Below are 27775 nucleotides of genomic sequence, written 5' to 3' on the forward strand. Positions count from 1 at the left end.
GCCATCTCTGGGAAGTTTCCTTTGTTGTTGTTTTTTTCAACAGAGTTTCAACAAAGTTTCAACAAAGTTTCAACAAAGTTTCAACAGTTTATCAGAGAGACCGCTAAAAAATAAAATTTAAGTGGCACTGAAACACTTATACTGAAAACCAACAGTTCAGTCCCTATCTCATGTTCCTCTCTGTTCTCAAGTCCGGTTTCTCAGAGGCAGCTGTTACTCCCATTGTTTCTAAATAATATGCGTTCAGGGTCTTTTTTTTTCTTTTTTTGGTTTATCAGTTTTAGATGTCTGCTGCATTTCCCTGACCTACCTGTCCTACCTATGTTCACCCTCAATCCTTGTAATTTAGTTAAATTTCATTTTTTTATTAAGTTAAAGTCAGAGTTTACATCATGACTGTATTAATATTATTCATTGCTGACTTTATTTCCTTTCCTGAAAAGCTTTTAAAAAATTTACTTGAATTAAGGATTGACTTTTCTTTCCCCTTTTACTATTGACTGCATCATGGTCTCAAGCTTTTCTAAACACTCCACTTAACGTAATCTGAGGCTTTCCTATTCCTGAACACCTCCTCCTTGAAGTCCTCTATTGTCTTTGCTCTAGTCTGGATTATTTGCCTCCTAGATCCCCTTGAAAGCTATAATCATCTAGCATTTCTTCATTGTTTTCTTGAAGTGGAGTCTGGATTTTTTTCTGGATTCCATGTCTTTATCTTTTTTGGATTACTCTTCTGCTTAAACACATCTTTCATTAGGTTCTTAAGGAAAGATGCCTAGGCCTAATTACTTAAATGATAATTTGGGTGGCTATAGTCTTCTAAATTCAAAGTCATTTTCAGATCAAATTAAGTTTTTACCCTGGTGACTTCTAGCAGTCAGTATTACTATTGAGAAGGTAAGATGTCATCTGATTTTCATTCCTTTTATGTGTAACCTGCTTATTTTCTCTGAAAGTTTTTTTGCATCATCTCTTAGCCCTGCTGTTATGAAATTTCACATAATTTCATGTGAGGCTTCAATTCCTTGTACTGGGCATTTGTTTTTCCTTCTGAATCTGGAATTATGAGTTGTAAGATCTCAGTGTAGTGGTTTAGAGCTTGGACTTTGGAGTCTGACTGCCTACAATTGATTCTAGTTTTCCTGCTTATTAGCTGTATGACTTAGTTTGTCTGTAGTCTTGTGCCACCATTGAAAAAAAACATGTAAAAATAACTGCCTCATAGAGTTGTAGTAATATTAAATGAGGTCATAAAGTCCTTAGAACTGTGACTGGCATCTACTAAGAGCTCAGAGGTTAACTGTTGTTTGATAATTATGATCTCTCCCATTTTTTTTATTCTTCTTTCTAGAACTTTGTTAGTTGGCCAGTGAACCTCGATATTAAGTTTATTGGTTAAGTTTCATTTTTCATCTTTGTTTTTGTTTTACTATCTAGATTTACTCAACTTTATCTCCCAACTATTTTATTCAAATTTGTATCTTAGCAATCATGTTTTTTAATTTTAAGGGTAATTTCATAGCATCATAGTCTTTTATGTTGCAAAAATTTTTTTCCAACATTTTGTTTCTTTCTATTCCTTGCATTTTGTACTTTCTTCTGTGTTAATTTGTTTTCATGTCTATTTTAGTCTTTTGCATTTTGAGGGCTTTCTTCTAACTTTTATAAATCCTTAGTTGTCCATTCCTAGGGTGAGGAATGAGGCACTAAAAAGGTCCTGTAAGATTGCATGGAGCTAGCAGATGAGCAGACTATTAGGTAGAAGCTTGCTGTTTGGTTGGGGAACTCTCAAATTTCAATATAGGAAGAGATGTTTTCTCAGAGGCCATTCAGAGAAGAGTTCTCACTCTTCTGCCTTGAGCTCCTGCATTGATGGAGGGGGTGTTTAAGGAGAGATTTGCCTTCTTTATGCAAACTTTCAATTCATTTCACATAGCTGTATTACTACTCTTTCTAATACTTAGTGCCTCTAAGCTTCTAGCCTCTCTGGAATTTTAAGACAGTTGTCTATTTCTTTGCATTCACTTTTATGTTTTCTCCTTTTCATTTTCCAAAAATGCAGGGCAGTTTTGTCTGTCTCCATTTTCTTTGTCTTTGGGTGTTTGGATCATTTACTCTTTCAGTATTATGTTGTTGGGCTTTCAAGAGGGAACAGAGATAGATGCTTGTGATCATCTTTAATGGAATGTTTGCCATTAAGCTTCATGGCTCTGTGTTTTCCTTTATGTTTGCTTTACATCATTTCTATCATATTAATTGATTAGATTCAGCAGTAAAAAATATTTCTTAACTTTTAAGGAGGAAAACTTCGTATAATGACTTTCTTGAATTTTTTAAATCAAAAGGACGATTTTAATGCCCTCTAAATTTATTTATTTTTCTTTTTTTCTTCTTGCCAGTCTTTTCACACTTTCAGGTTATGTATATGTCATGTACTGAGTTTTAAATCAGGTTTAAGGAAAGGAAAATTTCTGTCTAAAATACCTGATATATCCAGCTTTTTTCGGGGTGACTGAAATAGTTTAATCTTTGAGTAAAGCCTTTTCTATGCCCTTCTCTGCATTTGTTTACTACTTGTTTAAATGTCTTCCTTTTCCTGTTTATGAATTATATTCTATAGGGCACTATTCAAATTCTAAATCTAAACATGTCAATTTTCTAACCCAAAAACCCTGTACCTACTTTTTAACAGTTTATCCAGAAATTCATTTCAGCATTTGAAACTCAGTAGTAATCAGTTGAAAGTTACCAACACAAAACTTGCTAAGGCTAAAGATAGCAACCATTATAGTTTTGGTGTATTTGGAGATTTTATTGTTAGGAAAGACAAGGACAGGGTATCCGTGCGATACTTTAAAATGACAGTAAAGCTTGTAATTGCTTTTGGTTATACCTGACCTTTTGAAAATAATTGATGAGAAATGTCAACAGTGCTTCTAGTTAAAATAATTTTGTTTACTCAAGGTTGACTTTCTCTTGTGGAAGGGATACCACTGTGGTCTAGTGCCAAATAGGGGACGGGTGGGTGTACAGATGGGAGCACATGCAGGGTTTTTCTGAGATCTTTCCAGGTATTATTTTCTTGTCTATTATTGGAATTTGTGAGAGCCAACAGAAAAAATGTTCAGGGTCTTTTTGACACATGTAAATGGCTATTGCAGAATTAAAATTAGAAGTCAGCTTCTAATTGATCATCAGGTTTAGAGACTTTAGAATGAAAGTTGTGTCTCAGGTTATATGAAGAGGACTTTTAAAAACCAAATATGGTCCTTATTTACTATTCATGGAGATTTCTATGTCAGAAAAGGTTTGTAACTTTTAGATCAGTCATCAACCTTATTATGAAGTTATTTAAATAATTATTCATAAAATGACAATAAAATTTATATTCATTTTCTTCTTAGGAAAATACTGATGAGATCAAATTAGTTCTAAATTCAAACTTTTTTTTGTATTTGATAACTCCATTGATGAAAATGTTTTAAAAAATATTCTCCAGTGTTATGCTAAGTGAAATAAGCCATTACAGAGAAAGACAGATACCATATGGTTTCACTCTTATGTGGATCCTGAGAAACTTAACAGAAACCCATGGGGGAGGGGAAAGAAAAAAAAAAAAAAAAAGAGGTTAGAGTGGAAGAGAGCCAAAGCATAAGAGACTCTTAAAAACTGAGAACAAAGTGAGGGTTGATGGGAGGAGGGGGGAGGGGAGGGTGGGTGATGGGTATTGAGGAGGGCACCTTTTGGGATGAGCACTGGGTGTTGTATGGAAACCAATTTGACAATAAACTTCATATATTGGAAAAAATAATAAAAAATAAAAAATATTCTCCAAATAATCCATTTTGTCAATTTTTTATAGGTGCCACATTGTTGATTTTCATAAGTCAACTGGCCCTTTGGGTACACATCCTCGTTTATTTGAATGGATATTGAACTATTATTCTTCAGAGAGAGAAGGGAGTCCAAAAGTAGTGTGTACATCTAAGCCACCTATCTATCTTCAGCATCAAGGTTGGTATAACACTAGATAGTAAGTGTAACTTATAAGATAATACCTTTATAGGACAACTAATTGGCTTTTGCTTTAGGACAGGTTAAGATTATGACAATGGGGAGGGGGAGAGTATTGTGACCTTAGTCTGATTTTCGGAGCCACATTATCATTACAGTACCTTTCTGGGTAACGAAGGGTGCTATCCCTGGCATATTCTGGGCCACCTGTTTCACTCTTCCTTTCTTATTTATCCCGTACTTCTTTTAGGTCTTCACCTCTATCGCTTCAGTGAGTCCTTCCCTGATCACCTTGTATTTAAAATTCTATCTTGTTTTCTCAAACCCTCACCATTAGTATTTTTTGTGTTTCTTCCCTGCTTTATTTTTTTGTATCTAACACAATATATGCTTACTTATTTAACTTGTTTATAGGATATTTCCTCATTTTAGGATATAAACTCCACAAAGGCAGGAATGTTCTGTTTGCTTCTGTAAAGCTAACTTCCTGGAATAGTGCCTAGCACATGGATAGTTGGTAAATTTTGTTGAATGGGTGATTTGAATCAATAGGAATAGGAGAAGTAAATGTTGAGGACTTCACCATTTAGGAGTATAAGCTGTAAAGATCAAACCCTCTCCATTGAAATTCTAGTATATAAATTTATTTTTGTTGACCTTTTGGAATCATGAGACGTTTTGTTCCATGGTAGGTAGTTTTCAAATGCTTTCATCTGAGATCATTTGAATAAGAAGGATCAAGGGATTAGGAAAGAAAAACTAAAATATATGGCACAGTAGACAGAATTTTTTGTAATGAAGCCTTTAGAAAACAAAAGTTGAACAAGACAAAACTGAAGGTTAGGAAATAGAACTAAAACTATTGTGTCTTCAGAGTGAGAGAGCTCAAATACCTACAGTCAGAGGGACTGGCAGTATTTATATTCAAAACACACGTGTGCACACACTACATACAGAGAGAATATAATATAGTGTGTGTACGTAGTAACTTATGTCTATACATATAGAAATAGTTATGACACACACACACACATATATATAGCTGTTATTTTATTTTTTGATAGGTCATAGTCGAACAGTTGTTGGAATTGAAGAGAGAAAAAACCGAACTTTATGTTTACTAATATTTGATCCTGGATGTCCTTCTCGAGAAATGCAGAAACTATTAAAGCAAGACATGGAGGCTAGCAATCTCAAGCAACTTCGGAAATTTGTAGGAAATTTAAAACATAAGCAATACCAGATAGTGGCAGTAGAGGGTGTTCTTTCTTCAGAGGAGAAAGTTGTAAGTATCTCAATATTTGATTATGTGATGCTCAACAAGTTGAACTTTCAGGAGTTTAAATTTTTTAGTTAAAATCAGTGTTATCCCTTTGTATCTCATTCTGCATTACTAAGTTGGCAAAGATATATTGGTTTTGTATCATTTAATTTCTGGAGTGGGCATCTTTAAATTTCAAATGCTACCTAATGACTTTTTTTACTTTTTTTTTTTTTTTTTTTGAGAGGGAGAGGGCACAGGTGAGCAAGGGACAGAGAGAAAGAGAGACAGAGATAGAGAGACAGAGAGAATCCTACGAGGGGCAGAGAGGGAGAGAGAGAAATGGGCCTCACCCGAAGCAGGGCTTGTGCTCACCTGATGTGGGACTCAAACTCAAGAACTGTGAGATCATGACCTGAGCCGAAGTCAGATGCTTAACCAACTGAGCCACCCAGGCACCCTACCTAATGACTTTCCAATACTTTACTCAGAGCTTCATAAAAATATTTAACTGTATAATATGTAATTGTTAATGTCAGACTAGTAATGAAATTGGCAACATATATGGTCTAAGGAAACCTAACTTATTCCAAGAAGACCTAATGTATATTGGTCTTAATATAATTATTGTTCATTAAATGTGATTCTTGTGATTCTTAAGGCTCTGTTTTATGCACTTGGACTTACTGGATAATACACAGTTCTAGAATTCAACTTCAGTACAGTTGCCTCTTTATCCCTTACAAGTTAAGTGTTGACTGGTACATTATAGAAGAATTTCTAGAGATTGAAAACCCTCCCCCACTTGATATAAACTGAAGCTATGTTGTGGTATATCAAGTCTAGAAAATGCACAGTTCCCAGAATCTTAAAAGAAAAAAAAAAGTTCCTATTAGAGTACTCCACATAGATTTGTTTCCCTCTGAGGAGATAAGAGATGACTAGAGAAGAGCATTTATGAAGAGTAACAGGATTATGGGAGGAAGGACTGAAATTGCTTGAAATGAGAGAACTAGAGCAATCTTTTCAGGCTCACCACTTGGGATATAAAGGCTAAGATTGTTTTAAGAGGTTCTTCCATTTAATTATGATATCTTAAAGGTTTCTTTGCAGTGACTTAAATGCCAAAATTGCATTCATTTTTTTCACCCTGTCATAAATTTGGCTGCATAAAGTTAGAGATTAACAAATTTTATTTATTTATTTATTTATGACTTCTTAAATCCAGTAAACATACTGGATTTGTCTTAATTCCAGTAAACATACAGTGTTATATTAGTTTCAGGTGTACAATATAGTGATAAAACAATTCTATACATTATTCAGTGCCCATCAAGATGAGTGTACTCTTAATCCCCATCATGTATCCCACCCACTTCCCCTCTGGTAACCATCTGTTTGTTCTCTATAGTTAAGAGTTTATTTTGCTTAATTTTAAGCATTATAAAATACAAAAATGCTTGATAATCAATACATAGATAACTTTTTTGAAAGCATAGGTTTCATGTTAAATATTATCATGGAGCCTGGCTGAACACTTTAGTTAGCTGTTAACTTTCTTGTTTTGAAAACTGAGACAGTAGTAATATTAGAATACTAAAAATGTACATTTGCTACTGCTCCTCTATTCCTTTTTTTTTTGTGTGTGAGTCATGGAGAGTAGCTGTGTCTTTAACCGAAAGAATTAGAACTTGGCTGACTATGTGCAATAGTGCCAGATAGAGAAGAAATGATAATATGATATAATTGTAATTTTAATAAAAGCAACACTTTATAATGCTTATTTTATGCTGGGCACCATCATAAGCACTTTACACATATATTAACTAATAGCTGTATGACTGCTCTATAGAGTAGGCACTATTATTTCCATTTTACAAATGAGGATGTTTATGCTCAGAAAAGTTGTTATACTTCTAAAGTCACGCAGCTGCTAAGTGACAGGAGGCAGGATTCCGATTCAGTCCATTTACATCCAGAGTCCTGCCCTATATTGCTTCTTCTTTGAGAATACAAAGTCTTATCATTTTCATGTTTGCTAATTAAGCTTATGCATGAACAATTCACTTTCATTGTTGAAAACATAGGATACTATTTTTGAAAAAAAAAAAATCAATAAACGTTTTTGCATGTTGCTTTCAAGCCTATGTTTTTGTTTCTTCCTTTTTTTTTTTTAAATCACTGTGTTTTACAGTTAGTTATTCTGTCATTTTTAACAGTGCTTTTATACACTCTAGGAAGACAGCAAATACTGATATACCGATTGATCTGGATATCACCAGGTAGAAACCTGCACCTTTAAATAAGGGCACATTAATGACTTTACTTTTATTTCATGTTTGTTTTTGTTTTTTTTATAGCTCATTTTAAAACGTCTTTTCCCTAAGTGAGAACTATGATTTTAATTGTAGGAATTTCAGAACAAATTTAGTATTTTAAAATATTCCAAAATGTAGATGTTTGTAACTGAATTTTATGTTTTGTTCTTCATATTTGGAGTTTAATTAATTACAATATTGTAATAATCATGCAGCTCTTACTCAAGGAGAGGAATCAAGTTTCACAAAAATTTGTTTTATCCTGGCAGCTGTCTTATAATTACCTTAATACATTCCTACCATATTTTGAGTATCTAATAATTCCAAACTGTTGTACATGTTCAAGTACTTGTTTAGGTGAAAGCATTTATGTTAGAAAATAACTTCTAATGCATTTCAGTTCAGTAATGCATACAAATCTATTTAATAGCCATGTTCCTCAATTCTTTTCATATTTTGATACATTGTGGTTAAATTACATCACTGCATTCTTTGTTTTCCATTGTGTAATCCTTGCACTCTAGATTTAACTTTGTTTTAAATTAGCTTGGTAAATTAGCCTTGATGTAACTCAAGTTCTGAAGATAGAACACGTTTAGAGATAATTTCTTTATCTGTTTATACATGTCTCTTTCTGTGAGCCAGCATTTTTACTTAAAAAATATAGTTTTTTTTATGTTTATTTATTTTTGAGAGAGAGACAAAGAGAGAGAGGCAGAATGTGAGTCGGGGAGGGGCAGAGAGAGGGAGGCACAGAATCTGAAGCAGGCTCCAGGCTCTGAGCTGTCAGCACAGAGCCCAACACGGGGCTCAAACTCACAGACCATGAGATCATGACCTGAGCTGAAGTTGAACATTTAACCGACTGAGCCACCCAGGGGCCCTGCATTTTTACTTTTGACTCCTTATTCCTTAAAATAGTGACATTTTATTTTTACTTTCTGTTTTGTCTTCATCTGGTATTTTTGTTTAATTTCTTTTTTTGCCTGGCTTTAAAAATGTTTATCCCTAATCACCTAAGTTTGAAGTTGTAAGTTTTCTTAAGGAATTTTCATTATCTTGAAAAAATTTCCAGATTTTATTTTTTATGTTCGATAAATAATATGTATTCTAAATAATGGACTTCTTGCTTAAAATTAACAGTTTTTTAAAATTCCTTTTCAAGGCCAGGAGACAAGCATCTCAAGTCTTTACAGCTGAGAAGATTCCTTGAAGAATTAAGCATGTCAGTGACTATGGAATTTTACTTTATTTTCCAAATCGAGATACTAAACTCCCTAATACAACTTGTGAGTCTGAATTCTCTAAATACTCAACTTGTAATTTAATTTATAAAATGTCTAAATCATACCTTGAGTACCTCATTGTTCAGTAATTATTTCAATAAACTATTTCATTTGCATTATGAATTCTGTGTTTCCTCTCTTATCCGTATTTTAGAAACTGGTTTTGTATGATAGTCATATGTAATATTTATTAGGTCCTTAGTGGTGTTAGGTATTCTTAGTATGTTCCATGTATTAATTAGTTTAATCTTCAAAATAGTTCTGTGAGACAAATTCCGTTAGTCCTGTGAGGAAGCTGAATGTCTGTAAGGTTAGTAATTTGCCCAAGAAAATGATTGTAATCCAGGGTGTGAACCCAGGCTTTCTCATTTCCAAGCTGAAGCTGTTTCCATTATAGCATTCTGCTCTCTTCTCTTGTAAAACATATATAATGAAATTCCCTGCTCATTACTTAGAAATAACCTTAATATTTAACAGAGGGATTTGCTTTTGTTAAATTTTTATACCTTACCCATACAACTGTGAATTGGAATTTCGTGTTTAATGTGTCCTGTAGGAAAGAAACTTTCAGATTCATGTTGGATGTATCAAGTAAGGTTGCAAGCAGGCATCCTACTAGAGCCAATTTGAGCAGAAGGGAATTCACTGAAAGATTGTCAAGAGCTCAGAGAAGACACAGGTAACTAAGAAACTGTGCTGGAACAAAGGCAGTTCTAGAGGCTAGATTTACAGCAGAATAATCCGTCTAGGAGCCAAGGTAGAATGTCTCTGTACAAAATTCAGATTCTAGAGAGGGCACATCTGATTGGCAGGAGACTATGCCATGGGACGGTAGATAAGAAAATGGATATTATACAACAACAACCAAAGGCAACACCATGAATAAAAAGAACATACTTGAAGTTTTATAAATATCATCTACTCCATCAAATAGTAAAAGCTGCGTTCCTAAGAATGAATAATATTGCCAATTGGAAAATTCTGGAAATCATCCGTTCTAATATTCTGTCCTTCAGACTGGTAACCAGGCTTCTACTTTATCCTGTTTCATGCCACCATTTCCTCTTATCTAGATAATGTGATAACCCCCTAACTAGTCTCCCAGTCTTGATTCTGTATTAGTCTTCCACATATAAGCCAAATGTTTTAAAGTATAGATGCGATTTTATCACTTCCTACCTGAGTCCTCTTCATTGCTCCTGGATTCCAACAATCTGGACCCTGCTTACCTCCAGACTCATCTTTCACCACTCTCAAAGTTCCACTCCTTCCAGCCTAGAGTCCTTTGCCAAAAAAATAGCTTATGCTACCTACGACCCTTCTCCCCTTAGTTGTCCACCTCTTGGGAGTGCTTTCTTCATGGCTGAAATCCAGGTTAAATGCACCCTGTAAGTGTTTGATAGCAGTGTTTTTTTTTTTTTTTAAGCATAGATCAGTGTTTTGTGAACTGGCACTCTGACAAGATAATTATAGAAATTAGAATTGTGATATTTTATTTTCCAAAATAATGACATTGGAGTCGAATTTTAATTTTTAAATTGGTACGTCACAGGATTTAAGAAGCACTGTTCTGTAGTATCCTGTGATATTTATTGCACAGTAGCTGCTAAGTTGCAACCTATTCTAATTTTCTATTTGTCTTTTTATACTTCCTTCCTTGATGAATGAAAGCTCTAAGATTTCAGGAGCAATGTCTAGTTTTTAAAAGTAATCTCAGAGTGTCCAGCACAAAGAGGACTTAAAAATACATTTTTAGGAATGGAAATAATAACTAGTTTTAGAGATGCAGTGCTACAAAAACAGTAATCTTAAGTCTTTGGATATCCCAGCTAGCCATCTCTGTGCAGATCATATAAAACCAATTTTTTTTAGGATAAAGGAGTCAGACTGAGAGCATTTTTTAAAGAAGTAACAAAAAGTATTAACATTTTGAGCGTTCCCAGTCTTTGGGCAGGTGATAGAATTATAAATCCTCTCCCCAGCAAAACAAAACCAACCCCCACACACACATACATACATATGCAATATTTGCATATAGTATCAGACTGGTTAAAAGTACCTGCTTTAATTCAGTGATTATCAATATTTTTGGTCACAGTTCCCATTGACACAAAATATATTAAAGACCACCAAGAAGATATTGTGGATTACGTCTTCCCAGGTTTGCCTTATTAGAAATTAAAACTTTTTTTTTTTTTTTTTTTTTAAAGAATACACATGCTTCTATTAACCGTAGTCATCAGAACAGTGATGTAAGAACATGTCATCTAGCCTCTGGAAAATCTATTGAGCTTCCTTCTACAAGTACATATTAATAGCTGCACGTATGAAATTCCAAACTTGACATTTTCAAGGAATGACATTTTGCACCATAATAGTTGCCAATATTTATGTAATTATATGCTACAGTTATGTATGTAAAACAGGTTCCGGGGCACCTGGATGGGTTGAAAGTCTGACTCTTGATTTCGGCTCAGCTCATAATCCCAGGGTTGTGGGATTGAGCCCTGCACTCTGTGCTGAGTGTGGAACCTGCTTAAGATTGTCTCTCTCTGCCCCTCTCTGTGCTCGCTCTCTCTCTAAAATAAATAAATAAATTACATTAATAAATAAAATTAAATAAATAAAAGTAAATTAAAATAAAATAAATAAATAAAATATAAAATAAAATAAAATAATAAAATAAAATAAATAAAATTAAATTAAAATAAAATAAAATAATAAAATAAATAAAAATAAAATATAAAATGAAATACACAAAATAATAAAATAAAATAAATAAAATAAAATAAAATAAAATAAAATCGGTTCCCCATAAGGTATATGTGGATCAGTCTTACACAAACCTGGGCTAATTTTATTCTTGGTCATAATCATCCTCCTCTTCGTCTTCCTCAGTTTCTTCATTTTCCTCAGCTGAAAGAACAGCTGCTTCTTGTGCAGCTCTGAAAGCCTGCTCTTCTTCCACAGTAGGATCATCCATTTCTGTAAGTTCTGCTCCACTGGGGTATTCTTGATACACTGGTGGTAGAGCTGGGGGTGTATAGTTGTCTGGACTATATTTGTGACCCCAGCCTATGTAGAAATTTTCAAACTTTCTATAAAGTTTAAAAAAGAAAGTTGGAGATTGTTATATAATTTTTCGGTAAGAAAATCGCTCCTTCTCTAAAAGTCGATCACTCTTAGAGGGTCATAATCCCACAATTTTAAAACAATACATTTTAAGTGCTAGAGATGAAATACCCCTCAATGATTCTCCTACCACAGGAAATGACTATGATCCAAACTGCCTAAGCGGCTTAAGAGGCCACCAGACCCTGTCAAATTGTACTTTACACCTAGACCACAACTAGTACGTTGCTGGCATGGCAGAGGATTCTTGTGATTGGTTACAAACCTGTGTGTGATTTTTCAGGCCCAACCGTATGCAATTACAAGTTTTGCCCGACAGGCCTCACAGGGGAAGACTGCCATTCCCACACCAGACTTGATGCCCAGCCAGTGCATCGATGTCTCTAAGGGAAGCTGTGGTCAAGGACTCTGGGCCATCTGGTCTGCCGTGCTCTTTGCATGGTTGAGTCCTAGCACAGGTGCCTTCGTTCTAGATCTTATCTGAAGCCTTCAGCAGAGGTCTTCAGGTGCTTCTGCCACGGCCTCCTTATGGGGTTAGGGAAGGAGATATACCTCAAGGACACTTCTCCCCACTCAGACTCAGTACTGAGTACTTCTTCCTTCTAGCCCTTCCCCCCACCCTCTACCAGCTTCCTGGGCCTTCAAGGCCATAAAAACTGCAGAAGCCTGGTATCTGGGGACTCTTCAGTGAGATGACCCCCATACATACACTGATCCACTGATCTTCCATCAGTGTGCCATTCCACAAGGGAAAATGGGACAGGGACAGTCAGAGTTTTCTCTTGCTTATCACAGTAAATGTCCACAAGCTTAACTCTTTCATTTTGGACTTGTTGCTTTAATGGCATCTCTGACATGTGACAGCTCAGCTCTCTCTCCAGCTTAGCTGAGCTTCTGACAGAGGGCTCTTAGGTGAGAAATGGAAGCATAAGACAAATGGAAGTGTATGTTCTGGGTGAGGAATAAAAGGACATTGAGTATCCTCTTTGATCCTGATTCTCTTGAAAGTGATAGTTTAAATAATACATATTTTAAATTATTTTTTATCAAGATGTCCAACAAAAACTGTTGAGATTAATTTAAACACCGCATAGAATTACCTCCATTAATCTTAGAAAACGAGTATGTCTATTAATCATAGAATAAAAGCCATATTTTAGCTCCACTAATTGGTTAATTAAAAGGACAGAAGTCTGAGTTACTCTAATGTTCTAAATTTGATGCTTCACTGTGTAATACAGATGTTATCTGAATAAATCTTATGGCACACACACTTGACATGCCAAGATGAATTAAAGCCATAGTAACCCGCTTCCTCCTTACCAAGCATTCCTGGCACCAGACAGCTCCAGAAACGAACACCAGTGAGAAAATAGCTCTGGTGAGAAAATAGCTTACCAGACTGCAGTGGTGTAGGCTCCCTGGAAATGGTTATCTTGGCAACAGGAGGAAGCTCATCCTGGACAGCGACATTTTACCCACTGTGGAGTCTGGGGACTTCATCATCTGCCTCCAGCCTTTTGTTCTCTCTTTATCCCAGCCCAGTTTCCTAATCTGTGAAATGCGGACCTCTCTTCTCAGTTATGATAAGAACGCATGGGGAAGATGTAGGTGCAAGTGCTGAACATGACATCGAGCTCATGGCCTGGACCTTCCTGGGTATCACTTCTCCCTACTCCCTACTCTGGGTGGACTGCCCCATGCCCTTTCCCCCTCCCATCCTGGCCTTGGGTCTCTCCCCTGGTTATTGCGAATGACTGCCCTGAACAACCACTCAGGGCAGCCTTGTCTCTTACTCTGGGGTTGCTCTAACTCCTGAGCCCAGGTTGGTACTTCACCTGGAGAAGCAGGTAAGGGAGGGAAGGAAGGAAGGAAGAAAGAAAGAAAGAAAGAAAGAAAGAAAGAGAGAGAGAGAGAGAGAGAGAGAGAGAGAGAGAAAGAAAAGAAAAGAAAAGAAAAGAAAAGAAAAGAAAAGAAAAGAAAAGAAAAGAAAAGAAAAGAAAAAAGAAAAGAAAAGGAAGAAAAAAACCTGGAACATAACATTCCAGTGATAAGTTACAATTTTTAGCACTTAAATAATCACAATAATGGCTTTGTAATTCGTCAGATACTTACTTGCCATTGGAAAAGGCATATGCCCCAGGCCAAAGGTTGGATCTAAGGACTGCAACAGCATATTGAGGAATGAGATTTGAGGATAGCCGTGTTGTCCAAGGTGGTATATTCTGGATTTCTGTAAACCAAAGAGAAATTCAAAAGCTTAACTCTTAAATAGACAAGGATCTACTGTGTAACAGAGAAGCTCTTTTTGTAAATCTTAAAACACACATACTTGACATAAAAATTAAACATCAGCAGCTTAACATAAAATCAGAAGGATATTTTATGAATGTTGTGGAACAACAAATTTGATTATTTATATGCATGTATGTGCGCGTGTGTGTGTCCATCTGTGCAACAGGGAAAAGTTTTACTAAGGGAGAGGAGGCCTATGAGGTGGAGAGAATATTATTTAATGACCAAATAAAAGATTAAAATTTTCTTATTATGGAAGAGAACAAGGATTACAAGCAAAAATGCCCCAGAACCGAATAGGAAGAAACAAGAATATGAAGATAGTAGTAGATTTTAAAAAGCCACAGTACCTCATATGATACTTTACTGTAACTATGTCATGTGTTTATGGCTATATTTTATGGTCTGCAAAATGCAAGACAAGAATGATACGCAAGATAACTGTCAGCATTTCCAGTAAGATCTGCAGCCAATTTATGTTTCCTCCCTGCATCACTCCTCCACCCTCTGTCCAAGAAAGTTGGCGGTGAGGCCAGCTATATTCTCTATTTCCCATTATCCCAAAACACATGAAGGGGAAAGAGGAGGAAATTTTGGTTATTATCCACTTTTTATAGGTTATCAACTCCCATTTGTCATATAATATACATAGTATGTAATATATACATATATAAAAATGTACTATAGTACCTACTATATATATGGATGCTACACATACTATATCATATATGCATATATATATAATCTACATAGTATATATAATATACACGGTATATTATGTAATCTGTGTAAAATTACCTAAATCTTCAGAGATTGGTGTCAAAAGAGGTGGCCCCACTTCCTGTTCTGTATAGTCAGGCTCTTCTCCTTTCTCTTCTTCTTTTTCTTCATCTTCCTCTTCTTCTTCCTCCTCACTTTTTTGTATGGGGTTAAACCAATTACAGCGGCCCTGGGAATGAGTATCGCAAGATTTAGTAATCTCATGAGGATCTTGAAATATTGGAATATTTATTTGGATTGAAGCAATTATCTGCAAGATGTCCTACTGTGTGGGAATTTAACCAGTCAATCGTTTATTCATTCAACATACATGCCAAGTGCTAGGTTTTTGATCGTTTAGGTCTAGCAAAAAAAAAAAAAAAAAAATTGTACAATTTATTTCAGAAATTTGCCAACTTCTTAAAGTTACAGAACATGTAACATATATTTTAAAATTAGCCAAACCCTTGTGAAAAAAATAATGCATTTTACTACTTTTTCATAAATAGTTTATATGAAAGTGGTAAGGTACGATTAGTAGTAGTAATAACAAATTTTTAAATGCGATAATAAAGTCAGGTAAGGAAGCTTGGGGCTATTTTTCATTTAGTTAACTCTTATCCATAGACATATTAGAGTACCTCTTACGTAGATCAAAGTGTAAGGATTTTCTGCCTGCAGATGAGGCAGCACAGCACAGTGATTAAGAGGATGGACTCTGGATCCATTCTGCCCATTCACATCTGACCCTGTTGCTTATTGGCTATATTCTCTTTGTCACATTTTCTAAACTCTCTGTCTCAATTTCCCCATCTGTGAAATAAGGATAATATGTCTTTTATACAGTTGGGAGGATTACATGAGTGCTGTTAAGAGCACCTGGCAGAAGAGGTGCTATATAGCACTGCTTGTTTTCACTTTTGTTATAATATATTATTTTTCTTGGTATAAAAGCTCCATGTATTAGAGAAATAGAATAAAACAACTGTTCCCAAAACTAAAGTACCTATCTTTGTTTAACATATAAAACATAATTTCATGGGGCGCCTGGGTGGCTCCGTCAGTTAAGCGTCCGACTTTGGCTCAGGTCATGATCTCACGGTTCCTGAGTTCGAGCCCCGCATCAGGCTCTGTGCTGACAGCTTGGAGCCTGGAGCCTGCTTCCGATTCTGTGTCTCCCTCTCTCTCTCTGCCTCTCCCCCGTTTGCACTCTGTCTCTGTCTCTCTCAAAAATAAATAAAACGTTAAAAAAAATTTTTTTTAAAGCACATAATTTCACAACATACATAAATCGAAATCCTTACATAACTTGTCATATTCTCATAGAAATACTTCCTTTATTTCTGTTTGGAAATAAAAATTTGTTTGAAGATCCCAGGTCTATACTACTTGGCAATTATGTAGTACCCTGTGTCTTCATTTGGTTTTTCAAAGGTTTCTTTGTCTAGGGTCTGAAGAACTTTGTTTTGTATACATTTGTACACTGTAGAGGGAATTTAACAAATATTTGCCGATTGGCTGATAGATTGAGAATTGGAAAACCCTTACCTGGGACAGAATGTGTTGCACGTGATGAACCCAATTGGATAGGGATTCCACGAGATCGATCACTTGGATGCCTTCAAAATCAGGATTTTCTTCAAAGCTGTCTCGTCTGCCTTCTACCTCTTCCTCCTCCTCTCCTTCCTCTTCACCAAACTGATAGAATCCCAGAGGACTGACGTGGGTCCCTGCTGAAATTCTGGCAATTTGTGCTCGTAAGTAATTGCTCTCATTTCCCGGGAAAGGTGGGTAGCTTATGATGGGAGCATCTAAACGCCCAGTGAAAAATTTCTTTATTTTTCTTGCAGTAACAATTTGTGCAGGCATAACCGAGGGTAACTTCACCCATGGTCTTCCTGGTTCGTTGCAAACAAAATACACATATTTGTTGGCACCCGTCCTGTTTTCTTCTTTTGGTATAGCCTGTGGGGTCTTGTAAAAGGTCCTTGGTAATTGGTCTTCGTCATCTTCATCAGCTTCGCTATCTGCATCGTCCCTCTCTTCAGTTACATCTTCCTCTTCCACATCCTCTTCATCCTCTCCCTCACGGAATTCTACTTCAGCTACAATATAGTTCATTTCCAGACCCAAGATCTTGCCCCAGAAACGACATCTTTGGATGGGGTGGGTGTCAGTAAGCTGCTTGAGGGCAAGAAATATGCGATAAGTCTCATCTGTGCCCAAACCAACTCCAGCTTGTTCAAAATAAAAAGCTGACTCCATTACATTTGGGAGAGCGTTTTCTGCCTGGGGATACAAATGCTGTGGTTAATGTTTTATCTATAAGAGAACTGCTTGCTTCCTGTTTCCTTTTTAAAGATCTTGGTGTTAGCTTTACTTTCTCTGGCCACCATGTCTTTGACATTTCTTGCAACATTTAGATCAAACTCTGATAATTCCTGTATGTCAATTTTTCCCTTATTACTTATAAATGTGACTTCTATTGTGTCTTATACTTGTCAATATAACAGTTGCCTTGTTATCTGTGTGTATCTTAAGTAAAGGTAATTTAAGCTACTATGAATAATAAAAATTCAACATCCTCTTTTTATAAAAAATATTTAAGTGGGCTCTTTACAATCCTGAAATAATAAAGTATAGTCTACCTCCTATATATATTTGGAAAAAATGTTTATATATGTTTGTATATGTTGCCATATTTTTATAAATAGTAAATATTTATTATATACATATGGTAATCTATAGGGTAAATAAAAATCAATATAGCCCTCTATATAGGGTAATATACAAGATAAATAAAAGGAAAATATAATAAAATAAGGGCTCAGACATGACTTCCTTTGAAAACATAATTGAGTCAGATGTTTTCCCCTGCTTACAATAAGTACTTTCGGATTTAACATAAGGAAGAAAATTTAAAAAACATTTTCATAAAAGAAATACAGAGACATGAAAAAGCAAAGTCTCAAGTAGACTGTAAGAAAACATCTGTGAGAAAGTAGAAAATAACCGTAACTAAGAGAGGGATCACTTGCAAATTTTAGACAAATTTTAGACCTTGAAGATGGAGAAATTGAGAGCACTTTGCTATTCTTACAAATGATCCGTTCTTACTTCCACTGTAATTTTGATGTCAAAATAAGCTTGAAGGCTTTTTTCAATCCTCATCTCTTTCATGTTTGACATCTACTGCACCCCTCACTTGTTTTTCTTTTTTTTTAATTTGAGTGTAGTTGACACACAATGGTACATTAGTTCCACATAGACACAAAGTGATTAGACAAGTTTCTACATTATGCTATGCTCACTACAGGTGTAGTACCATCCATCACTATACATCACCATTACAATATCATTGATGATATGCCTTATACTGTGCCTTTTATTTCTGTGACTTATTCATTCCATAACTGGAAGCCTGTATCTCCCTCTCCCCTTTACCCATTTTGCCTATGCCCCACCCCCCACTTCCCTCTGGAAACCATCAATTTGTTCTCTGCATTTATAGGACTGATTCTACTTTTTGTTTGTTTATAAATCTGTTGGTTTTTTTTTAGATTCCACATATGAGTGAAATCATATGGTATTTGTATTTCTCATTCTGACTTATTTCACTTGGTGTAATACCTCTAGGTCCATCCATGCTGTCATAAGTGGGACAGTCTCATTATTTTTTATGGCTGTGTGATATTCCAGTGTCCTTATCCATTTGTCTTTCAGTGGACATTTAGGTTGCTTCCATACCTTGGCTACTGTAAATAGTGCTGCAATAAACATAGGGGTGCATATAGCTTTTTGAATTAGTATTTTTGCTTTCCTTTGGTAAGTACTCAGTAGTGGACTTATTGGATCATATGGTATTTCTATTTTTAATTTTTTGAGGAATCTCCATACTGTTTTTACACTGGCTCTCACTCATGATCCTACTGTGCCTTCTGTAACTATTTATTCTTAGTCTCTAATTGGTTCCTTTTCCTTATTTGGGTCCTAAATATTGCTGTTTTCAAAATTTCAGCCATCGTTCAGTACTTTGTGATTGGCATATTCCTCCCACATTACTTCAAGTGTTATGTGGGTTGTTTAAAACCCAACTCTCTTACTCTGACTTTTCTCCCATGTTCTACACCCATGTTTCTAGCCAGTTTCTAGAAATTTCAGTTGAATAGTCTACATATACCTCAGATTAAGATTGAAGTCATGTATCTCTCAAAATCTTCTCTTTTTTTGTATATGTCCTATCTTTGCCAATAACATCACCATTCACTCAGTTTCCCAAATTAGAAAATTCCATTATTCTTGTTTCTTCTTTTGTACTTAATTAGTTACAGTCATATTGATTCTACCACCTAGAAAGCTGTTGGCATTCTTACCTCCTCTTTAGTTTATTTCTACCATATGAGTCTCCATCCTGACTACTTGTCCTGTCACAGAAGGCTCTGAATGCCCTGTTCTAATCTTTCTCCTTCTATTCTCCTCCACATTATCACCAGGGTTACCTTTCTAAACCACAAGACAGGCTATGCTATTTTCTAGTAAAAGCTTCTACTGACTTCCCATTGTGGAGAAGAAAAAACTTTCTTATCAATGCACAATGCACAAGAGCAGTCTGGCTTTATGCATCTTGTTTGCTTGGTTTTCATTGTTCCCTCATGCTTCACTTTCCCAAACATTAAATAACGTTTCCTGACTTTCTGTTGTTCTTTTTGCTCAGAATTTATTCCTTACAGTCTTTATCTCATGAACTTCTACTTCTCCTTCATGACCCAAATGAAATACCACCTCCAGGACAATTCCCAGTAGTGGAGTTAGTCATTCCATTCTGTTTCATAGATTGTCAAAACAACATAACAATTGCTGCTATCCATTGAGCTCCGAGTATGTGCCAAACCCTTCATAAATAGTACTCTCCCCTTGAGTTGTTGCCATCTGATTACTCCTGAGGCTTGTAAAGGTTTAATCATTTACTCATAGTCACACAGCAAGTTAAGTAATTGAGCTAGGATCCTAATTCAGATGAAATCTTCTGTTTGCCCTACCATATGAGGCTATCTCTATTGCACTAATTAAATACCTTTACAGTCCTTTTTGCTTGTTTCAGTAGACGTGAGCAACTTAAAGTCAGGAAGTTCTGTGTATATGGGTTGCCTGGGTGGCTCAGTTGGTTGGGCATCCGACTTCGGCTCAGGTTATGATCTCATGGTTTGTGAACTGGAGCCCTGCATCGGACTCTATGCTGACAGCTCAGAGCCTGGAACCTGCTTGAGATTCTGTGCCTCCCTCCCTCTCTCTGTCTGCCCCCTCCCCTGCTTGTGTTTTCCCTCTCAAAAATAAACATTTAAATACATTTCTGTGCAGGGGCGCCTGGGTGGCTCGGTCAGTTAAGCGTCTGACTTCGGCTCAGGTCATGATCTCGCGGTCCGTGAGGTCGAGCCCCGCATCGGACTCTGGACAGCTCAGAGCCTGGAGCCTGTTTCAGATTCTGTGTCTCCCTCTCTCTCTGCCCCTCCCCTGTTCATGCTCTGTCTCTCTCTGTCTCAAAAATAAATAAACGTTAAAAAAATTAAAAAAAAATAAATACATTTCTGTGTATATCATTTCACGTGTGTATCTTTTGCACGTGTACCTGGCATGCAGTAGGTAGTCACAATGTTTGTGAATTAATGGGTAAATGAATAAATGAATGCTAAAACTAGGAACAGGAATTCTGATGTGGTCAAAGACAGTAATAGAAGCACGAACACTCTAAACATTAAGTTGGCATTCCAACTTAATGAGTTAATGAGTTGGTCACAAAGCTCACATTTCAGTGCTTCCAAGATCTATGTGTCTTTCTATTCCTGCATCTTTCTACTCTTTGAGATAGAACTTTTAATCTTCATCTCATGGCTCAGCTATTCCTGGCCCTAAAACCAATCCTACTCTTCCTTAGGAAGAATTTATGAAATCTGGTTAAAGAGCTCAAGTTCCAGGACCAAAACACCTTGTTTGTGTTCTCACCCCTAGTTTCCCTAGTTTTAGGATGCAGACCCCTACTTTGTAATACTGTGCCTATAGATGGCCCAATGCCCCATTCCAATAGTGGAGTCTGACTTCTCTTTGATAAGCTCCTCCATAACAGTGTCTACCTATCTGCTTAATCCCTACATGCTGATTGCCCCCAGACTTATCATCACTGTATGTGGCTATTTAACCCCATGTTTGGCGTAAGATATTTTCAGAAAAGGTGCAGCCGATGTCAACTCCTTGGCACCTATCACCTGTTCCTTCTGAGTACCCTGTATCCCACTGTGTCAGGTTGGATCCCCACACAAAGGTTGCAGAGCCCTAGATGGTGTACCTCCTGTCTAGATCCCTCCCTCCTATCTTTTTCCTGACTGAACTTTCCATCCTTTTCTGAAACTATCTTACACCAAACATCAAATTTGCAAGTATATAGGCAGATTTAAGTAGTCTAGTGGTTAACAAAACATGGAAGCTCAGTAGATGTATAGTGTAAATTACTCAGTAGTATAAATGACAAGCATATGGACATACAGGAAACAGCATGCTTGATACTATTTAAAAATATTTGGAGCTAAAATTTCTGTGGTACAACTAATTTTATTCTCTAATGATAATTTTTTATCTCTGTCACCAGCTTTCTCTGTAAATATTTTCAACGCTTTGTCTATAGAGATTAAAATAACTATCTTATCCCTCTCCCCTCGTATCATGCCTCATTGATGTAACATGCATAATACCAAGACATAATATGAGGAAGTTGCCTTGGAAAAGAATGCAAATGACATTAGAGGTACTTCTAATTATTCTAGTAAATTAAAGGGGAAAATATGCAACTTGTTTTAAAGTCCAATTTTAAACTATCTGACATTAATTAATTCATTTAATAAATTAATAAGAAACAGCTATAGACCCAGATCTGTCCCAGGTACTTTGGAGGATATAAAAGATGAAGAGATCATTTTCTCTGACATCAAGGAGCTCAACCCCACAAACATATAACAAACAACTAACCCTGTGAAACACAATGTAAAAAAATCAGAAAGTGTAACAGGGAAATGTATGGTGTGAAATGAGGTTACACATACTATTTAGGAAACTATAAAAGACAGTTGATATGAATTTAAACCCACACCCACTCATTTGAAATAAAACTCTAAGACTGAGCTATTGAAATTTACAGCAGTGACTTACTATTTCATCTTCTAGTTCTTGGTCAGCTCCTTCCAAATTTCCCTGGAGAAAAAGAGCCCTTTGCTTCTCTGCTATCTCATATGTTGGAAGCATCTCATTCTCATTTTGGAGTGTATCTAATTTTTTCCTAAAATGTCCCATCTTCACATCTTGGCTGATACTTTCAATGATATCCACAGCATTTTCCGGACGCTCATCTAAGACCTTGGCAAGCATATCAGAAAGATGATCATACCTACCCGAAAACAGAAAATTCCAGATAATATCCTTGTCAAAAAGCTTTTGAAGAAGCATCACATGCAGATTCAGTTAGTTGGTTTCTAGGAAACTTCAAGAACTCAAAGCCTTCAGATATCGTAAATGGATAAACACCGTTAATTTCACCACTGCCAGAAAGAACCTATGCTAGAATTTTGCTTAAGAAATGCCTCCAATGTGATATCAATATTTAACTTATTAAAACACATATTATGGCAAGGTACATATTTTGCATCAGATACATTTTCACATTTTATTTGATTTGAAATCTCTTAGTTATATATTTAAGAGATTAACCTTATTTTACATTTTTTTCCCTTAACTTCTTTTTCATCCCCTTTCCCCTACACTCATCAAATCCAATTTGATTTCTAAATACTGTTGACTCTTAAATATGTTCTCTTCCTTTCCATTTCCTGGACCAATTATCTACTTCAGTGGTTTTTAGACCTATAAGAAATACATTACATATTGCAACCCTTCCCCACACACAATTGAAAAATGTCATCAAATATTATTCATCTTTATTAAAATGTGATGTACTCTAACACTTTTGTCCTATTCTATTAAAAACACAGCCCTAAGGGGGCACCTGGGTGGCTCTGTCGGTTAATCCAACTTTGGCTCAGGTCATGCTCTCACGGTTGGTGAGTTCGAGCCCCACGTCGGGTTCTGTGCTGACAGATCAGAGCCTGAAGCCTGCTTCATATTCTGTGTCTCCCTCTCTTTCTGCCTCTCTCCAGCTTGCACTCTGTTTCTCTCTCTCATAAATAAACAAACATTTAAAAACAACAACAACAACAACAACACCGTCCTAGGTACTTATTTCATAACTGAATTAGTGAAACTGCCTAAAAGTGGTTAATTCATTACATTTTATACTGCTCAGGTGTGTTTTTTCAAATACCAGATTTTCTTTGTGAATTTACTATTTAAGAGCAAAAAATGTCTGTCAAAGTACTCTTCAGTTAGATAGAAATTCTTTTGTCCAATTTGCAAACTTGCCTGAATTTCTCCTCTGGCAGATAAGGATTACATCTCGCCAATTTCATTTCTAATAATTAGCTCAATTAGAATGTCTGCCCCAGTGAGGTAAATCTACTCAAAATCAGTTTCACATAGTTGTTAAGTCCTAACCTGAGAGCTTTTGCTTGCTATGTGCCATATATATAATTTCTCTCAAGAAATCATTTAAAACATATTTGTCCTTGAGGACTTATCACTCTAGTCATTCCTGAAAACCATTCAATGGGCTTCTCTGAGATCACCGATCCACTGCTATGCAATTGTGTAGATGATATATTTCCCACTCAGCAACTGCATTAGGTTCTTACGTGGCCAAAACTAAGTTTTTGATGTTGTTGTTTTAATGCATCCTCTCCCTTATTAGAGTGAAACAAAATAGATACTCAATAACTGCCCACTTTCTACTAGTTGCCCGTAACTATTATTTTTCATTTTTTCTTTATATCTTTATTTATCTAATGGGTCTCAGGAATATCGAAGAAAAAATATGCAGATTATGTGGGCAACCAATGTGAAGGGCCATTTAAAAATACATGTGAAGAATAAATCCTTCTTTCCCAAAATATTGCTATTCTTGTAGGTGAACAGAAATGGAGTTTGTTTAAAACTTCATCATGCTTCCTTAATATTTGTTCAGTATTGAAACTCCTGGAGAATGAGTCAGGATAAAAATATTATTGCTTACTAGGCAGCTTGGTTGTAACTGGAGTTCTTGATTTGCTCCAGTAGGGACCATATATGCCATTGAATTGAGGACTCTAAGTCCAAATTTTATTTTATTTTTCAGGCTTTAATATAATGTCTGCTTGTGCTTTATTTATAGTTCTTCAGGCAAGATATTGCATTGGTTTTTTAAGAGGTCCACATCTGAAAATGCCTTTGTGTCAAATTATAAAATGTGGATTTTAATTCATAGTTATAGCTTTTTCAATTTGGGAGGTTTAATAATTTGTTTTAATAGAATGGCAGAAAAGGAGGAAGCAATTCTTTTTTGTACGCTAATTTTATTCAACAGAGCAAAACCAATGTCAGATCTTGTATTTTAGTAAAAGACTGTTTCAATTGCAACAAAAACAATATTTTTCATGGCTGTCAAATAAGAATTGCATATAAGAGATAGAGTTAAAGTCATTTTTACCAAATGGTTTTTAACTGCAGGCTCTAAAGTACTTAGAAGACAATAGTGAATATTATAGAAGATATTACCTCAGAGACTTAGCATTTGGAAATAAAATAAAATTTGATATTTAATTAATATCGGTTATAAAATAATTCCATAAAGGAAAATTTTCCATTTTTATGTTTGTGTTCAGTTTTAAATTTTAGTTAACTAACTCTCAAGTATGTATGATTTTTTTCTGGAATTTTAACAAAGTTTGTAAATTTATGCTTGTTATTTAACCCAGACAATTATGACAATAAGTTCAAATGAGAAATTCAAGTAGAATAACCACTAAGGATAAATCACATCCTTGAAGCTTAGTAAATTATAGTTTAAAAACTGTACTTTAGAAGAAATATTTTAAAGTGTCAATCTCAGGTTTGGGGCAAGATTTCTCACATTAAATAAAGAATTCTTCAGACTTAAAATTATTGTGATCGATTCTTCTAGTTTATCCAGGACTGAGGGTTTTCTCGGGATACAGAATATTCAGTGCTCAAATCAAGACAGTTCTGAGATAAGTGAGATAATTGGTGATCCCCCGCCCTGCCTCCCCCCCCCCCCCCCCCCCCCGCCGGCCTGCAGGAGAACTCAAAACCAAGCCATACAACTACCATGATGCTCAGAGTAGAGCCATGCACTCCCTATCACTGGTAGACAATTACTTTTTATAAGCATCTTGGAGAGATTCTTGGACTTCACTATCTTCATCATCTCTGTAAACCCAAGATTCCATAACTCCTAGGTTTTATTTCTGTGTGCCAAGGGTTTGTAAAGAAATGAAAAGAATTGCCACCAAAGACCTATTTTGAGTCCTGTGATGCAAAGAGTTATTAAGCCACCAACTCTCTCCTACCAATGCAAACTTTTCAAATACATTTCCATTCACCCACAGAAACAAAGTCTCATACACAGATACTCACACCCCCTTTTCTTTGCCAAATCCACACACACACACACACACACACACGCACACACTCACGCACATCCCCCTTTAACCCTTTAGGACTTACAAATTTAAGCCAGACTTGCTACTAGTCTTCTGTAAGTAAGCCTTAGCACTCTGAATGGTGATCTCAAGCATGCTGGGGGCCAGTTCAGAGACCCCAGGTTCAGCGTAATCCAGATCATAGTTACTGTTTGAGTCTTCGTCCTGAAAGATGTTAAATCTCAGCTCTTTTTGTTTAGAGTTGTTATAGTTCACATCCTCTGGTCCATACAGGTGATGTTTGGTTTGCTGAGACTGTCGGAAGGTGCTTCCCTCTGATTGGAATGTGTGAGAAGCAGTCGATTCTCCTTTATCAGACGATTGTTCCAAATGGTGGAAGTGAGGTGTCCCAGCTTCGGGATTCACACTAGTGGTTTTGTCTGACGGCCATGGCACTGCAAGGTCTTGTCTGGCCAGAGCCGGGGGAGAAGGAGTGTAAGAGGCCTCCTGTGGAGGGGAAGGTGGATATGATGCACCTGGTCCTGTGAGGTCATCCAGAGGGATGCTGGCTCTGGACTGTGGGCTCTGAGGAGGGCTTCTGGGTTGGGGTCCAGTTTCCAGCCCCTGCTCCAATTCCAAGGGCTCAGATAACCCAGACTCAAGACCTTGGGAAGAAGCTGCTGTTACTTCTTCCCATGGCTGCCCTGCTTCCCTCGGATCTTGGTTTGCTTTTTCTCGCTTCGGGGACGTCGAGTCTTCCATGGAAAGAGTCAAGAAAAAAAAATTCTGGATGAAGGAGGAGTGCAGATATGGAAAGAGGCAACGCAGGGCAGTCGCTTTGCTGAGGTCAGTTAAAGGATTTCAGGGTCCCAACTGCTCAGCAAGTTACAGCGTCCCATCTCCTTAGCAACCCAGGCAAGGAAGGGTTTCTCCTCTAAGAGAAACAATGCACACCAGTTGCCAGGATTCTAGGGAGGAGACCAAGTAAAATTAAAATCCTAGATTTGTGATTTGGTGGAGCATCTGCTCCTCTTCCTACCGCAGCCAATCCGACCTGCAGTTGACCAGTCTTGGTTGGAAACCTGAGAACCGGTCTGGCGCAGCAGGAGCAAAGAAGGAGGAGCCTCGAGTCCTGATCCAGCGCTGGAGAACTTTCAGGATCTGAATGTTGCTCGGAAAGGGGGGAGTCGTGCATTCCTGGAGAAAGAATGCATTTACAGAATGCGCGCGCGCGCGTGTGTGTGTGTGTGTGTGTGTGTGTGTGTGTGTGTGTTTGGCAGAGAGACCCAGACCCAGGCACAGACAGACCTTGGGAATCCTGAGGTGCAGGTATGAATGAGATGGGTGGACTAGGAGAGTTCAAGACTGGCGCTTAGAAGGCAAATGTGTCTCATCTGCGCCAACCAAACTCAGGAGACTGGAGGATAAACAAGGAAGTCCAGGTTTTTGCTCTTCCCCCTCTTATGGAGTGTGGCAGATGAGTAGAGAGAATATCACCTTGAAGGTGAAGGCAACGCAGAAGGTTATCCTATGTAAATAATACAGTTCATGGGTTACTTGTTCTCTAATAATTGAAATTCAAATTAACCCTAAGACTATATTGGCATAATTAATCCTTTTTTGATAATGTAAGTATGAATTCATAATTTTGCAATATTTAAGGTCATGACTAGTACTATTAATTTATATTACCGCCAACTTGAAGAAGGTATAAAGGATGGGACAATATCTGGCCTTGACTATAAAGTGTATATATATTTTAAAAAATATTTTAAATGCTTATTTTTGAGAGAGAGTGAGCAAGCAGGGGAGGGGCAGAGAGAGAGAGAGAGGGAGACACAGAATCCAAAGCAGGCTCCAGGTTCAGAGCTGTCAGCACAGAGCCTGTCACAGGGCTCAAACCCGTGAACCATGAGATGGTGACCTGAGCCGAAGTCAGACACTTAACCGACTGACCCACCCAGACGCCCCTAAACTGTATATTAATTAGTCTTTAACGTTTATTTGTCCTGTATCCCTCTCTTTTTAAATGAACTAATACTTGGTTTTGACACTTTACATTGATACAACTTCCATTTAGCAAGATGTTGGTCATTAATTTTAACTTCATGGAAGAACATAATATCGCTTACTCTCAAT

At 36.6% G+C, this 27775-nt stretch overlaps 2 protein-coding genes across 8 annotated transcripts in view; one reads left to right on the forward strand and one right to left on the reverse strand.

Annotated features, from left to right (window-relative positions):
* The window catches only part of ZUP1 (zinc finger containing ubiquitin peptidase 1), a 26315-nt gene extending 17317 nt beyond the window's left edge, over positions 1-8998 (forward strand). For 3 of the 4 annotated variants that reach the window (XM_027057034.2, XM_015064685.3, XM_027057037.2), the window contains 3 exons: positions 3863-4014; positions 5079-5299; positions 8759-8998. In XM_027057034.2, coding sequence (XP_026912835.1) covers positions 3863-4014; positions 5079-5299; positions 8759-8806 — 421 coding nt within the window. In that variant the 3' untranslated portion in view covers positions 8807-8998. The remainder of the gene's footprint in view (positions 1-3862; positions 4015-5078; positions 5300-8758) is intronic. The other variant, XM_053222345.1, reaches the window with a different exon arrangement.
* The window catches only part of RSPH4A (radial spoke head component 4A), a 33678-nt gene extending 7086 nt beyond the window's left edge, over positions 1-26592 (reverse strand). Inside the window, exons 1-7 of one of the 4 annotated variants that reach the window (XM_053222344.1) lie at positions 25722-26590; positions 22263-22497; positions 16614-17246; positions 15105-15255; positions 14127-14244; positions 11726-11977; positions 87-11458 (exon numbers count right to left, since the gene is read on the reverse strand). In XM_053222344.1, the coding sequence (XP_053078319.1) occupies positions 11737-11977; positions 14127-14244; positions 15105-15255; positions 16614-17246; positions 22263-22497; positions 25722-26398 (2055 nt within the window). In that variant the 5' untranslated portion in view covers positions 26399-26590 and the 3' untranslated portion in view covers positions 87-11458; positions 11726-11736. Of the gene's footprint in view, positions 1-86; positions 11459-11725; positions 11978-14126; positions 14245-15104; positions 15256-16613; positions 17355-22262; positions 22498-25721 lie in introns of those variants that run through there. The other 3 variants (XM_015064683.3, XM_015064682.3, XM_015064684.3) reach the window with 3 other exon arrangements.
* Between the last annotated feature and the right edge of the window lie 1183 nt (positions 26593-27775).

This window comes from Acinonyx jubatus, chromosome B2, assembly GCF_027475565.1.
Source record: "Acinonyx jubatus isolate Ajub_Pintada_27869175 chromosome B2, VMU_Ajub_asm_v1.0, whole genome shotgun sequence".
In the NCBI taxonomy this organism is placed as follows: domain Eukaryota; kingdom Metazoa; phylum Chordata; class Mammalia; order Carnivora; family Felidae; genus Acinonyx; species Acinonyx jubatus.